The 15,612-nt window shown below is 39.9% G+C and overlaps 1 protein-coding gene across 2 annotated transcripts in view; it reads right to left on the bottom strand.

Moving 5' to 3' along the window:
- Positions 1-12,027, bottom strand: part of CHID1 (chitinase domain containing 1) — a 118,472-nt gene extending 106,445 nt beyond the window's left edge. Inside the window, exons 1-7 of one of the 2 annotated variants that reach the window (XM_059825949.1) lie at positions 12,004-12,027; positions 8,551-8,717; positions 6,992-7,141; positions 6,018-6,150; positions 4,976-5,020; positions 3,515-3,621; positions 1,966-2,027 (exon numbers count right to left, since the gene is read on the bottom strand). In XM_059825949.1, coding sequence (XP_059681932.1) covers positions 1,966-2,027; positions 3,515-3,621; positions 4,976-5,020; positions 6,018-6,150; positions 6,992-7,141; positions 8,551-8,703 — 650 coding nt within the window. In that variant the 5' untranslated portion in view covers positions 8,704-8,717; positions 12,004-12,027. Of the gene's footprint in view, positions 1-1,965; positions 2,028-3,514; positions 3,622-4,975; positions 5,021-6,017; positions 6,151-6,991; positions 7,142-8,550; positions 8,718-11,758; positions 11,813-12,003 lie in introns of those variants that run through there. The other variant, XM_059825948.1, reaches the window with a different exon arrangement.
- Between the last annotated feature and the right edge of the window lie 3,585 nt (positions 12,028-15,612).

Genomic DNA, 15,612 nt, shown 5'->3' with positions numbered 1-15,612 from the left:
AAGCACTTAAATCAAAACTGGTCCTGAAGAGGAGGAAAATCTGTAGTTCGTAACTTTGGTTTCTATTCGTCTTTTTCTGCCACACATCATCTTTCACATTTTTAGTTAGGATAATCCTAAAGTCTTGTTCACAGGTAGCCACATATGATCAAACATCGCTGACTCAGAGCAAAGGAGGCAGTTACCATTCTACTCCATGAGAATAACCCTCTCCTTCTCTGAAGTTATGGAAAATACTTCCCCCTCCTGTCTTTCAATAATACAGTGACTATGTAAGTGGTGCTTCTACACTTCACCTAAGTAACACCCAGGTACTGAAGGCTAGAGCAACCACCCTGCAGTACCTCCTCTAGTACGAACAGTTCTTACCACACCAGATGGGACAAGCAATGCTCTTTTGAGCCAGCATTACTCCTGGCAAAGAGTAACATTTTTACCATGCCACAAGTAAACTCACTCTGGAGCTAATTAAAAAAGTACGCTTTGCTCATGTGTGTCATTTGCAATACAGCACTTTGATGCTACAGTGCTTATATTGGTCTTCAGTGAGTCTTAAAATTACAGTAATACAGTCTGTCTTACATTTGTGTAAGTTAACTAACAGGAAAAGCATCAATTTTACTGAAATACAGTAAGCATAGTCAATAAACTGACCACTACACCTAACTTCTGACTGGCAGTTACTAATTGCTTAAATAACCATGTTGGCTGTCTTATTAAGACATTGCAATAGGTTCAGAGCGCAGTGTAGAGATCAACTCTCAGGAACAACCTGACTAATTACCTAATTATGAGCAAGAGCACCTAGCTTAAGGATTATTTGTTCCAGCGCAAATGGTGGAGCCCCTGACACGGCTACAAAGATTCTGCAGTTTCAATTCTGTGTTCCCAAGTGTTCATTTTATAGGGAAAAAGGTAGAACTCTGTTAATAGCACACTCAGTTCCAGAATTAACTATTACATGCCATCAGTCAGTAACACTTGCTCTAAACAGAATAACCTGAAGTAAGCATTTTTGAAAGGTGAAAGTCTTCCATAATGAAGTCTGCAGTCTGTGGAGCTTTCTTTTATGCTATTTTCCCCCAGACATTTTAGGCAATAGAGAGCTGGTAGGAATACTGTGCTTTGGGGAATGGATACCTGAATTCCCTGAGGGAACTAACACAAAATCTTCAGATGGCTGCTCTGAATAATTCATTTCACCACATGTTCTGCCTTTTCCTCCTGAAGCAGCAGTTTGGAGCTTCCCTTACCTTGTTTCTGTCCAAGGTGTTAAGACAGACAAGGGGCTTTTTCTCAAGGAAAACAGATTAGAATATGTCAGGAAACAGCTTAATATGCATAAGCCCTTTAGTTTTAGCAGCTACAATAAATGCTGACTCACCGAAACTTCATAGCGGAGCTACCAAAAGGTAGATCAACTACTTCAAAGTTTAAAATACACTGTGCTTGCAAGAACTGGAAGCCAGTTTCTCCCTAGATTTGCTTCAGGCTAGGGATTTTGGGTTTAGTTTCAGTATGTCTAAAAGACCTCTCTATAAAGGTTTGGAAGGTCTCTTAATCAACTCAAATTTGGCGGTCTTGAAAGCATCCCACACTTCCAAGCTTCACCCAGTAACCCAAACCAATCAATGTTATAATAGAGGCCAGTGCCAACAGCTGAGTGAGCATGCAGTTGAGGTACCCCCTTCACCCTTGTACAACAGTAACATCTTGCAGAACTCAAGTATGAAAGGCTAACATGGTCTGCTAGGTCCACTATGAAGACTATTATGCAATCTTTGAGCTCATGTAGAGTGGAGTAGACTCTCCTACTTCATTCTAAGATAAATGGAACAACCATCAGTTGTCCTAGGTTGAAGTGTATTGATTTATAATGACAAATTCAAGTCAACATGGGCAAATGAAAAAGATGCTTTAAAAGAGCCGATTTTTAGGAATTGCATCCTAGCGACTTATACTCACGTTTGCTTTTGATTTCCCAGCTGACTCCAAACTTCCACTACAAAACCATCAAAATCTTCATTCTAAATAAAGAGAATCAACAACAATATATAGTCAATCACCATGCTTATTCTTTACGCTTGTATCAGAGATAATAATACAGTATCAAAGCACACAATTACTGTCGTTTTTCCTTGTACTATTACAGATTGAACATGCTTTGTATTCTTACACCAGCTTCGTCTTGAATGCAGCATTTCATGAAGAAGCACAAGTTATTTAACAAACATGCAAAAACTGAAAATCTCTGTTGTTAGTTATCCATGGCTTCTACTCTTACAGGATAAACCAGTATGGGATTGGGAAAATTCAGCCATTAATGAAAGATGGTTGTTAAGGCAAATCATTTGACACACATTCACATGTATATTGGGAAAAAACTCATGAGCTCTTGAGTCTAAAGATGTAAATGCTAACTTGGTATAAGCATGATTCCAAACACCTACAATTAATCTCACTTGTGATAATTTATGTTTAGCATGATCAAGGATACTGTTGTACTTGAGTACCCTTTCCTTAAGAGGCCAGCTGTTACTGAGGACTTAAAATTGATGTATCAGTTACAAATTTTAAGAAATTTTTCAGTTTACCTCTACATACATCTTCCTCTGGAGCACATTAAGATTTCTTTACATTGTGTAGCAAGTGAGAAAACTTACTCTGACAGTAATTAAGCAGGCTGTCATGAATCAACCACTCAAGTTGAATGTCTTTTGGGTGCAACTTGACTAGTCCTACACGTGCATAGCTCTAAAGCCATTAGCTAAGGCGCTGCCCAGAAAACCTTAGCAAAAAGTAACCATTCCTTGAGAGAAATCCTCTTCTCCTCTCCCCAGCCTCTTAATATTTTAAGGAAACTGGTTTATCAGACCTGAGCAAAACTGAACAGTAACAGGTATCCAGTGGGTTAGTCTTGGTATTAAAAGTGGCTCATTAGCTTTAGCACACTGAGCCTGAATGTAGTCCTGTAACACAGAAAACAGCATTCATTGCACTCGTGACCCTTCTTCTGCCTATCAAATAACACCACTAACCAGTTTAGCCCCTGCTAAATAGAGTTGTTTTGTTTTGTTTTTTTATAATAGAAATTTAAAAGAAAGCAGTCTGCTCACTAGGCAACCTCCATGAGAAGTTTATCAGGTATCCACTACTGCCTCAGCAACATTCAGCCTGTCAGCTGTCTGGAACAGGTTTCATCAATCACAATTTATAGCAGGCAAAAGTCACCAATGCAGCTGCCAATGATAACTTAACAAGGTTATGTTGATCAGACTTCTGTAGTCTCCCTTTAGACTTGTAGTTAACTGCACTTAAATGTTACTATACTTCATATTTACAGGAATTAGACACATACTAGGACACACTATTAAGAACCCTGCCTCATTATTGTTTTGAGCAGAATTTTACTTCGTAGAATATAAACCTACCGGAAACGAGAAGATACCCATTACAAAAGCAATCAAATATCATCTCGCTCTATTTTATAAGCATTAGCAAAAAGTCTTTTTACCTTGGCTAGCAGAACCATGTTCTTGGAAAGCTCCTCTATCTCATCCTCACTGCCAAAAACACTCTCAAAGTCCTGGTAAGTCCAGCCATCAAACAGAATTCGAGGCACTATCAAGCAAAATCGTTAATCAGTAGTGAAAATTAAGAATTTATTATCTACACTGGAATATTTCTACAGAAATACAATACAGCAGATACAAGCAGAGATGCCACTGAACAATATATCCAGTGACTAAGATGATTGCTCTTTTACTCTGACCAAATTTAGCAGCACAGATAAGTTGACACTGTAGAACATTTCTTCTTCATTTTATGTTCAGTTAAACGTCAGCACTGATGCAAGTTTTAAGAAAAGATACCTTCACTCGATTGAACTATCTTAATTGAACCATCACTTAGGGCTCCAAGTAGAGTCTTGAAAGAACACCAACATGAAACAGCAATCTTTCTGTAAGTTGTGCATCTCTTCTACCGCAAGAACAAGATAGAAAAGTTCACCTCAAACTCTAATTTGCTCTTTTGTACACAGCCCTTTATTACTTTACTCTTCTACTCATCTCAAGACCCTATGACAAATTTTTATTTTAGAAAACATGGGCACTTGATCTCATGTATTTTCTTTTTCTAACACCACAAAACATTAAAAACATAGTCAGATGAGAGTCAGGAAAACTGCTGTTGGAACAGTTGACAGTCATGCACACTGGAAAAGCCAACAGCTCATATGGAACTATGTATAAGCCCTTTCTAACTACCAAGGATGTAAAAGAGCATTTTAGAAGAGTCTAGAGAGATCTAAAAGGCTTCACCATCCGGCAGATGAAGTAATTTAAAATATGTGGCTAGGCATTCAATTTTTTAATGCATTTCAAGTTTCATACTCCCTGCTGCATCAAGCAGGGTTTCACAGTTCCACAGAATTCTATCTATTGACACATGTAAGAAGTCTAGCACAGTATTATCTCTAGAGCAATGTTTGCCATTTTCCCTAAAGACACACACCACGGCACATCCCTGGAGTTCCCAACTTCAAGGGGAGAAGAGCCAAAGAGGACTGACTTTTCTACTATCATGCAGGGAAGTCTGACTGACTCAGATTTGGATTTTTTTTTTTTTTTTATTTAACTAAGCAGAACCCCTGAGCAACAAGTTTGAAGACTGCTCCCCAAGGTAAGCATGTAGTATTATATACAAAGTACCACTCCAGAGAGGGCCCTGTGACCCAAGGTTTATCCAGAGACAAGAAGTTAAGGCAAAACATTAGGGCACCAACAGGATCAACACTTGAGTTACTTAACTATCTATAGTTAACTTTTATTTTTCTTCTCAGACTTCTTCCTTCGTACAACTATGCTAAGGTAACCTCCCTTTCTCCCATATACACCTGGAACAAAGCCTTCTTTTGCTCTGCTAGCAGTTAAAGAAGATAAAAACCAAAACAAACATAAAATAAGAGCCTCACCTATTTTGATGTTTTTGGAGGTTTTTCTGACATCTTTCATCCAGCCTGTCAAACAGCATCAAGTAAGAGAACAACTGTTAAAATATAAATGATGTTGACAATGACAACATATTTTCAAGCATTCTTCAAATAATGTGGCATAGTTTCATTATATCTATCTCTCTGCCACAGACTACTAGTTCATAACCAACACAAATGAAACATCCTCTGATGCACAGAATTTGAAGCTATTCACCTCCACCACAGCATAACTAGCATTTACTATGATCTTACAATAGTCCCTACCCAACCCCTCCCTGCTGCTTACAGTTCCGCCTCATCATGGAAACTATCTTCCTGCCTACTCAGAACGACACTTCTGTAGTCACCAAGCATCACTTGGGAGAAATTTTATTTTTTTTTTTGTAAGATGGTGCTTTCAAGCATCCCATCCACTCCTCTTGGCAGTCACTGCACTAGATGAATTTGTTAGTAGGCACCAACATGGTAAGAACTATAGCTGTTTCAAATGAGATTCCACATTCAATCCAGTTCAAAACCATAAACTACTTAGTTATTATTTAAGAACATATTAGCTGAAATCTGAACTTGGTGGCAGTTTCTTGACAGTGAAGAAAAAAATTCTCTTTAGATTGAATTTATCTTCCATTCCCAAAACAAATTCACCCAAAGGTTTTTGCAAAAGGAAAAAAAACACAGCAGGTAAACAACTGCACAGTGCAAACACCAAAGACTATTTCTGCCTGTACAGATTCTTTGTCCCTTCCTTTTTTTAAAAGGGGCTTTTTAGACAGCCTGGTGGAAGAGCCAATCTTTCTACTTATTCTTTGGACAGATAAGCTATGTACACACATGGAAGCAGGTGGGGACAGAAAAAAGTTCACTCTGAAGAAAACTCCCCAAAAAATGGAATGGATGAAAGTACCTCACTGTGAGGCAGAGCCAGAAAAACCCACATACATATATTGCCAAAGCTACCTAGTCTGCAACAAGACCAGTAATCTAACTTGCAATTCATATTCAAAGAAAAAGAAAATAACACCTTTATCAGCATCATGGAGCCCAGCGAACTGGAACCTTTCCTTCCCTCTCCTTTTCACTTGTAACCAGACTGGTGAGATCAGCGTAAATTTGTTTCCAAATATTTTAGCAATGTCATAGCCATGGCTGTTCCACTTGCAAAAGAAAGGAGAAAAAAAAGTGAGAGGCTCAAAAGCAAGATACACAGTTCACTTTACTTTTGACCAATACAAATTCTTTAACACAAATGTAATCATTTGCTAGATCGCCATTTGCTAGTTTAAGGGACATTATTTTTATTTAAATAAGAAAGTACTCTGGAAACTGATAGCTACATGAAAGGCAACCTTCCAATTGTGCAACTTCACCTCAACTACAGGAATTTGCATGTAGATTCCAACACAATTTTTAAATTTACAGACTCTGCATTTATGTTCAAGAGAACTTGAGAAAGGTGAAAATTTAGAAGGCACCTATTTCTCTTTTGAGCAGTGTAAGACTGAAACAAGTGAAAAGCATCCTCTGAACAAAAGGAAGAAACATTTATTATTCAAGAAGGGATGCTCTGAGTAACAGTAAGACTGGATAGCAAAAGAGATCAGTTTGACAGCAGCGTAAAATTTTTACTGTTATTTAGAAGGTTCAAGTTGGTAGCTGTGTGGTATGAGGACACTTAAGTTGCCCTCCTGTTCTGACTTTACTGCAACTCCACATGGCTCGTCAAGGACAAGAGGATACTGTCATCTCTGTTTTACCAGTGAGAAGAAAAACAACATGACCTAGACATCCTCCAAGAGATGGACGGGAGAACAAGGGTTTGAGACCACCTGAATCCCAAGCCAGCTCTCAAATAATCCTCTGGCTATTTGACTGTATTTGACCAGAAGTTCCCCTTATTATAAAAATGCTTTTAAAGCAGGGATGCAAGATTGCAGATTAGTACAGTCCGCTGCATATTCATTCAAAGCACCAATTTTATTCATTTTCTTAACTTACGGGAGTAATATATCCCAGAACATCTCCCGAGAAGTGTCTTTCCTTCATCTTCTTGGAGCAGTAACTTCTGTGTTCCACTATAATATCCTTTGCCTTTGGATCCACAACTACCAGTCCCCGGTCCTGCACACTTTTATCAGACTGCAGCATCTGGGGGGAGAAGACAGTTTTTAGAACCAGCTATATGAAGCAGCCTCTTTCAATAGCAAGACTTCAAAAAGAAAAAACGATTAAAAAAAAATCACATCATTAAACTCTAAGCACTCCTTTTAAATGATGCAGAGCAGTTTGATTTAAAACAGGAAAGCGCTCAGAAATGATGTGTCATCATCAGTAAACTTACTTCGTTTGCAAGGCAAAAAGCATAGAAACAAAAAAAAATAAAACCAAGAAGTGATAAGATTAAAGAGAGCTGTTGGTGCTCTGCTCTCTAGTCACCACTTTCTGGCATGTTACCCCCACAATGATAAAAAGGGGTTAGGAGTTCTTAACCAAGAATTTGAAGACGACTTTTAAACCAGATATATTTTAGACTGAGTATGCCGTGGTTATGCACCGTGGTTACTGGAGGCCAAAGTTCTGAACACCTTTCTTTAAGGAAGATCTGCTTCAACTAAAACAGCACAAATAGTTTTAGCAGACAGAAACAGAGTGAGAAGGCCTAAAAACGTGTGCATGGTGACTACACAGAAACCATCTAGTGATTCAGCGCAAGGACTTGAGAGATAAGGCCTGTCTTAACACTTTGTATTACGCTCACTACCTGCAGACTAGATTTTCTTCCTGGCAGATGTTGAGCAAGCAATACAAACAATGAGAGACGTATCTGCATAATGAAGGATATATCGTAATTTAAGGGAGAGGATTTTGAACATGTCTACTTTTTATCTAATATGCTTAGCCACACTAAGTACACATACTTGGTATATGCACCGGTAAATGCACTTCCTCTCCACAGACACCCTTTCTCTTGCACTGCTGTGCCTTCTTGCAGTTTTGAAAGAAAACAAGCAGGAAACAAGAACATGCTCAGCAAGTTAAGAGAGACTTCAGCATGTTGGCTCTGCTTGCTCAGATTGCTACGGGACTCTGAATCATTTCTGCCTGCAAAGGAACTGCTGGTTAGAAGGCTCTGCAAACTCTTCTATCACGATACAGCCTTCCCATTGGCAAGGCTGAGAACACCTTCCCTTCCACCAGTAAGAGACCTAATGCTCTTGGCCCAAACTACTGCTCCCCCTCCCCCTTTCCAAAGGGATGGAAGGATGTCGCCTTTAGCTATGGAAGAGGGGACAAAAACTTCCTGCTTCTGCAGCTTGCATGGGAGATAAAGCTCCCGAAGTCCACATCGTGTTGGTTCAAGGAGTGAACCATTTGTGACACTCATAAAAGCTGAAGGAAAGGACAGTGTCAGGTAGTCTTATTTGTGAGCACAAGCTTCAATGGAAATGCATGGTTGCTTTTAACACTGTTTTGACAGAACAAGAGTCCGTTTACCAAAGTTCAATTAGTTCACTGCACATGTTAAATAAGATGAGTATTTCCGTTATTTCTCTTACCTTTTCTTCCATTTTTTTTGTAGCACCTTTCTTTGCATCTGTTTTTGACAGGGTACCTTCAGCTAGCCAGCAAATCATGGTGAGAGAAAGTGAAGTACAGAGAAGCCTCATGGTATTCTTCCCCATGTCAAGTTTCTCCTCCCCTGAAAACATAAGGGTTCAAATCTCTGTGAACAGAAGAATATAACAGTTTAATTCAGTTTTCTTGTCTAAGAAAAGTCAATTGTCTTATCTTCTGCCCTCTAGAATCAGACTTATTAAGGCAGTACTGTTTTAATAGTGCTTTTGCTCTGGCAGCAAAATAGCAGAGTATTTTAAGAGATTCCTAGGCTCAAACATATTTTTTGTCCCTTGTTTTAATAGGTGTATCACGGAGAAAATGGATTGGACAATTGCAGCTTCCCTTTTAAAGAATCCCTGAAGAACTATAACAACTTACAGCTGAAACTGAGATAAATGTCTGTTGCCCAGAACAATTATAGTACCACATTACCTTTTCTACAGCAAATAAGAGATACCATTTGTTTCTGCTCCTGCCTAACCCAGTCAGCAAGTCACAAATTAATTAAGAGACAGAAAGAGTTATAGCTATAAGCTTATAGCTATGTGCCTTTACTCTAACAGGCGAGAAACTTGCTTTCAATTCCTTGCCAAGTTAGCGATACACACAGAACTGAAAAAAATAGGGGTCCTTTTGGTCTAGAAGAATGACTTTGACAGTTTGTCCCAGCTCCAGATAAAAGAATTGAGAATTAATAGAAAATAGCACTGAACAGAACTGTTCATCTATCATACCTTAGTTCTGTCAGAGGAAAGAATTTACAAAAAAAATTTCAAATACAGCCAGAGCTTATTTTTCAACCTCTCCCCATTCACGAGTCACACTGATTTTCCAGACTAGCTCCCAGAAGCAGGTAAGAAGAAAACAGAGAAAAAATACTTAGCATTAGGGGAACCAGGGCAAAAGGAGATAAAAATACCAGAATGAAGAAAAGCAATCTGTTACTAATTCTGGCAGTCCTAAGTATCAAACTGGGACTAGCTTTCATCTGTAGTAAACTAGTGGCTCTAGATATGTTTCAGGCTGCTTCTCATAATTATGAGATCCTAATGGAGGAGAAAAAAAGACTGCCTTTCCCATAATTTTCTGAAGTTTTGTCAAACTTAAAAAATTCTTGTGCTTCTTTATTACTCCGAAGAATTAACATTTCTACCACTCACTTATAAGCTCATTTCTTCAAGTCCTGTTTACAAGACTTGTTGTTCTGGTGGCACTGATAACAAGTGCTGCTCAGAGTTTGAATATTTTGTTTCTGTACAAAACATTGGGTGAGGGATCCCACAACAGCAGACTGAGCACTCTAAAGGAGTACTGTGGCAGTAACAAGGTGGCAGAAGGAACCTTAAAGGTTAAATGGAAGTGTAGTCAAATGAAACAGCAGCTATTTGAGGCCAACAGCGGTAAGGCAGAGATGAGATCAATAACCCAGTAAACTTCAGCATATTTGGATGTGGCTGGCTTAGCAGTGAGGTTTTAAAAAGCAGAGATATTTATTGCAGGAGTTAGGGATTCCGCAGAAAAACAAGGAGTATGTGATTAGGGAACAAAGCAGAAGGATGATGGCAGCAGAAGTGCTTGAAAGAAAACAATGCCACTAGCACCAAAGAACACAGAGCATCAAAAAACCTCATGTACAAAATGATTTGAAGGCTTTAGTCAAGTCTTATAAAGACTGCAAAATAAAAGCAGAAAGCCTTCTAACACTTCTTGGATCCAAAGGGTGGGGTAAAAGCTAAATTGCTATACCATTTGAAATTCATTATTATTAATAGTCAAGGTGTTATGCTTCTACTTTGACTTCAAGGTCACTGGTAACCCCGTTATTTTCCACATCAAAAAAATTAGACAAAGCAGGTTGCTCTTGATAGCATCTACTCTGTTCCATCTTGCTTGGCAAGATCTATAAACTACTGCAGAGAGGAACAATTGGGAGACTGAATAGTCAATACAAGTCTTAACTATTTGGACAGGATATCAATTATTCCAGAAGCTGGTATATATTGATTTGGAGGTGTTTGATTTCACTTTCAGAAACAATGAGCAACAGCATCCACTTCCCTAAAGAGAAGTTAATGTTTAATAGCTGAAGAACAGAAGTTTAAAAAACCATCACTGAACTCTAATTAGACATCAAAACGTGCTCATTTCCTTGACCTGATCATATCCATCTGCCAATTACTAAGTCAACATCCACTCCTAGATCTATAGAAAGCACTGAGCCTGTGGCAAAATGATTTCTGCCAGTGACAGTCCAATGTCGACTCGTGGTTGGCATATTATTTTAATAATTTATTCTTTAACAACATAGATTTAGTGAAAATTAAGTAGACAGTATCACTCTACTACATGAAGATGAATTAGTCAAACTTTAAATGCTCTTTATGGAAACTATAAGCATGAATTTTGCAAGCTTTACAAAACTAGATCCCCACCAAGTTTTTCTTCTGCAAACTTTCCTTCATAATTTTTTAATTCTCCTCAAACTAACTAAACTGAGTAGAACCAATTGAGCTTGGCACTTTTGTTTATTTCCTGTATAACTGCAAAATGCAAGCAAAATTGAAGACTGACTCTATTTGCATCCTTGTTCAAGTGATACTACGGACAATTTAAGGTTTACAACATCTTTTGACAAACTGATCTGAAGCCCACGTTTCTCTCTAAGCCAGGTCACAAATGTTTTTTAACTTGAGCCTCCACATGAGGTAACATACTTTTAGTCAGCTGTTTTAAATGCATCTTTATTTTTAAAAGAGAGAAAAGCTGGCATAGATTCACGCTGTCCAAAAGAAGCAAGCAAAGAAACTAAATAATCTTGGAGGCTGGCACAGCAACTATTTGGAAATCAGAGTTAATGTTTATTTCTAAAAAAACCCTAGATTCTGCTGCAGAAGGAGTCTGCATTGCTTAGTAAAAAAGCCCAAGAAGCATACTAATGATGTGTTTTTAAATTAAAACAACAAAAGCTAGATTCAGGAGTGAGAAGAGCGAAAATAAACGCGCTTCTAACCCGTGTAAACCCGCTTCTAACCCGTGTAAACCCGCTTCTAACCCGTGTAAACCCGCTTCTAACCCGTGTAAGCATTACTCCCTTTCCTCCTGCAAGGTGCTCTACTTTTGACAGTAAGAATTGCCTCCTATACTCGCCTGACTCCCGAGATACCACAGCTTTCCACGCAGACCTCAGAGACCACCAGCAGGCTCCCCCAGAGCAAGGCCCCGCCGCGGCCTACCCCCCAGCTCGCGCCCCGCGGGGCCACCCGCAACTGCCGGGCCACCCCCACCCCGCCTGCGGCACAGGCCGAGGGCCGCCGCACCCCGGAGCGCAGCCTTACCGCCCGCCCCCTTCCCTCCCCCCGGACAGCCCTCAGCCGCCCGCTGCCACCACCTACCGCCCGCCGCCGCTTCGGAAGTCGAGGCGGACGGCACCGCCCCGCCGCTGACGGGGCAGCGCTGAGGCGGCGGGCGGGGAGCGGGGGCCGGGTAGCAGCCGGTCGCGCCAACATGGCGGCGAGGCCGCGCTGGAGGCCGCGCGGCCGAGGGAGCGGCTGTTGCCTGGTGCCGGCTCCCCGCGGCGGGGCGAGAGGCGCGGGAGCAGCTGCCTCTCCCGGCCGAGCCCCGGGTGAAAAGGCACCGGCTGGGCTGTCGCTGGGTGCGGGTTGCATTGGGTGCTCGTCAGTACCCGAAGAAAGCAAATGCTAGTCACGGTCTAACCGTAAATTCCCTTGGAGAGCCTTTTGGTTTATTGCAAGCCGTAGCAAATAGCGTAGGTAAGTAGGGAGTTTGGGCTAAAACACGTGCACTGGCCCGGAGACAAAATGGTAGTGCAGAGAGTCAGCAAGCAATATTGCTAACTCCAGGTGTGCAGAAAGGAGGGGTCAAATCTCAGAAGGCTGTTACCAAGCTTTAAAATAAAAAGTTTACGTTTTAAATTGAGATTTTTATTATCTTCTGTTCTGACCTTCCACACTTTGTGCGTTTACATACAACATGGCTGTGCTGCTACTATTTTTACTGCAGCAGAAGTTTTGATGTAACCCTGTTACTTCATGGGCTGCTTGTGGGGACTAAATACTGTATCAAAAAACTTGATAAAAACAGATGTGTTATGTTGTGATGTAGTGGCAAGCCTAGCATATTCTGGCAGCGCGCTTCCCAACAGAAGCCTTTCTGTGACCTGCTTTCTGCGTTGGCTACAGCTTGGTGCGACCTCCCAGAAGCGGAACCGGAAGGTTACCTTATTTTCTCCTGATCTGTCCTCCTCTTTCGTTCCCTCTTGCGTAATGAAGATCTTCATGAACGTTTTTTAGCACTGAAAAGAAAAATACAAATGTTTTTCCTCTGAACAAAAGTTTTGCCATTGAACTGGATGTATGGTCTCTCTGGCAAGTGCTAAGAACGTGTACGCTTTCTCTGTGCACTAAATCACCCAGATTTAAATTCTAGCAAGGACTTCAGAAAGGAAACTGGTACTCACTAGCACATTTGGACCCACACACTTAGAGACTAAAGAGCAGGAAAAAGGAATGTCTCATCCCACTTTTTTAGCATCAGCAAAACACCTCTGAATCCTTCAGCTTTCACTCAAGCAGTGATTTTTTTTCGTCTCATAGGACTGCTTAATAGACGTGTTTGAAACGCAACACATTTTCATATCTAAACTGTCCCAAATCTAAAAGGTGCATAACCACCTTTAAAATTTATATGAGACCAGATTTTCTGTTGTTTCATAACATGCTGTACACCGCTCACAAACTTTGAATGCTTCTAGGTTATACTTCTAAACAGCAGGAATGACAGAGGTAAGGCATGAGGGCATGAAAAATCAGTTTTGTTTCCAGTCTCTCTGTATTGAAGTCTATCATTTCTTGTGTTGCATTCCCATCATATTCTCCTATTGGCTGTCTTTTTTGTAGCCTTAACGGGACTGATCCGAAGGTTTGCTTCAAGTAGTTGACAGGGTGCACGCTGCCATTGAGGAGACCTGTAGCTACGTGTAAGGGAATCACAGATCTTACCTCTTACATGTAAGGATACACCCACATTTTTAACGCACCTACAAGGTATTGGGCAGTCCCCACCAGAGGCTGACATTCCACTAAGCAAGACTAAAAGATAGGGGGATCTTTACGCTTCTACATTTCCAATGTTCTCCGAAGAGACAAGAATCTCTATATATTCTGGGAATCATGAATGTATCTTAACTCCCACTGTCTACCCCATGCATTACTTACCAAATTCAGTAACTGAAGTTGGCACTATGAATTGCTTTCCTTGAGCCAGGTACTTGAAGGCTGGGTGCCACAATGCTGGGCATCTCAGCACCTAAGTTCCCCCTATGTAACTAATTGTACTCATTAAATTTCATTTTGCTTTTCCTGGAATTATATCTCATGCTTCTTAACTTTATTTTTCTAGAAATTAAAAGGCCCCAATCTTCGAAGGTGAGTATTTTACATAAAATACCGATCAGTTTTCTGTTTGTTTTTTCCTCATACTCTAGCAGTCACTGATTTTTATTATCATTACTGACAATAAGGCTTTTGCTTTAATTCTGCACATTTGTGGCTAGCTCAAAGAGGCATAAATAAGTTTAAAAATGGGGTATGGCTGCCTGTGATAGACCATATCAGTTTTATTTCTGTGTTTCCAGTCTGTACACTATTATTCCTTTAAAAAACCAGTACCTGAGTAAGATAGGGCATATTGGGGAGAGTAGAAGTGTGCTGCTTTCCTGGTAATCGTCCACACTCAGAAAATAAAAATGGTGTGGCAAGAAGAAATGAATGGAAGCCTGTAGTTAAGGATAAAGAAAGCTAAGAGAAACAGCAGAAGGACCTTAGAGATTAAAGGAAAAAACCTCCTATGAACTAGAAGGAATGATACAGTTTATTCCAATTCACAAAGCCACCCAGCTGGCTGACATTACTCTGCCACCATGCAGGTGGCAAAGGAGATCTTGTTTGTAAAATCTTTATTCAGTCTTATTTTATCTTGTCTACTCTCTTAGAGTTTATTTTAAAGCTTAAGTATTCTATTCTACATTTTAATATAAACCTGGTGTTTTGAGTGTAAACTCCTTCTGGTCATTGAGGAGCTCACTGGAGCTAGGCAGATCCATCCCAAATTTCTGGAAGTTTAGGGTTTCATGATAGTGATGTTATCCTAACTTTGTGTTTCTTAATCTTGAAAGCAGCACATCTGATACTCCAACACAGCAGAAGGCATTGCTGATAAACCTGTGCTCTCTGTTAACGGATAATGAATGTTAGATGTCAGGTAGAGAAACACGATTGAGTGTACATGTGGAGGAGCCTCTGATTCTGTTTTCTCTTTAGCTCTTTTTGCTTCCAGTAATGGTTAGAATGGCCATGAGGAGCAGAAGAAAGCAATAACTGATGGGGTGAGGGACAAATCTGACAGAAGTAACAAAGGGAAAGGAACAATTCCCTTTTTGTAGTTCCCACCTGAATCCATTCAGTTTAATGGTAATAGTTTTGAGAAGGTCAGTGTAATTATTCAAGTCTTTGTACCAAAGTTCAAGGAAATTCTCAAAATGATTAAAGCAACTAATGTATGACATGGGAAAGAAGGGATAAACATTGTGGATTTATTGACAAACAAATATGCTGTAGAACATTTTGTGTAATAGGAAAGCATTTATTGAGACTATTTCCCCTTTAATGGTGATTTTACAGTAATTAGAAATCTTTTTAAAAATCACAACATCTTGGGATGGATGGAACTAATGAAGTCTGTTTTTTCACAGACTGGTGTTTTATAGACGTTAAGCTCAAACCAAAAACGTTTTCCAGATTTATTAACTCAGTGTGTTTGCAAAGGGCTGTGCCTAGTGTGAACTCTGTGCTGTGTAATAACAGCTGAGCTCACATTACAATGTTTCTTTCAGCCAGGATGCATCTAGAGACCATTACAGGCTCTCTTTCCTCTAGCTAACTATTTATTCACATAACATTTGCATCTTCTCCCTACCAAAATTG

This window comes from Gavia stellata, chromosome 17 (genome assembly GCF_030936135.1).
Source record: "Gavia stellata isolate bGavSte3 chromosome 17, bGavSte3.hap2, whole genome shotgun sequence".
NCBI lineage: Eukaryota > Metazoa > Chordata > Aves > Gaviiformes > Gaviidae > Gavia > Gavia stellata.
The sequence above is the reverse complement of the archived record's forward strand: the minus strand, read 5'-3'. Positions and strand labels throughout refer to the sequence as shown.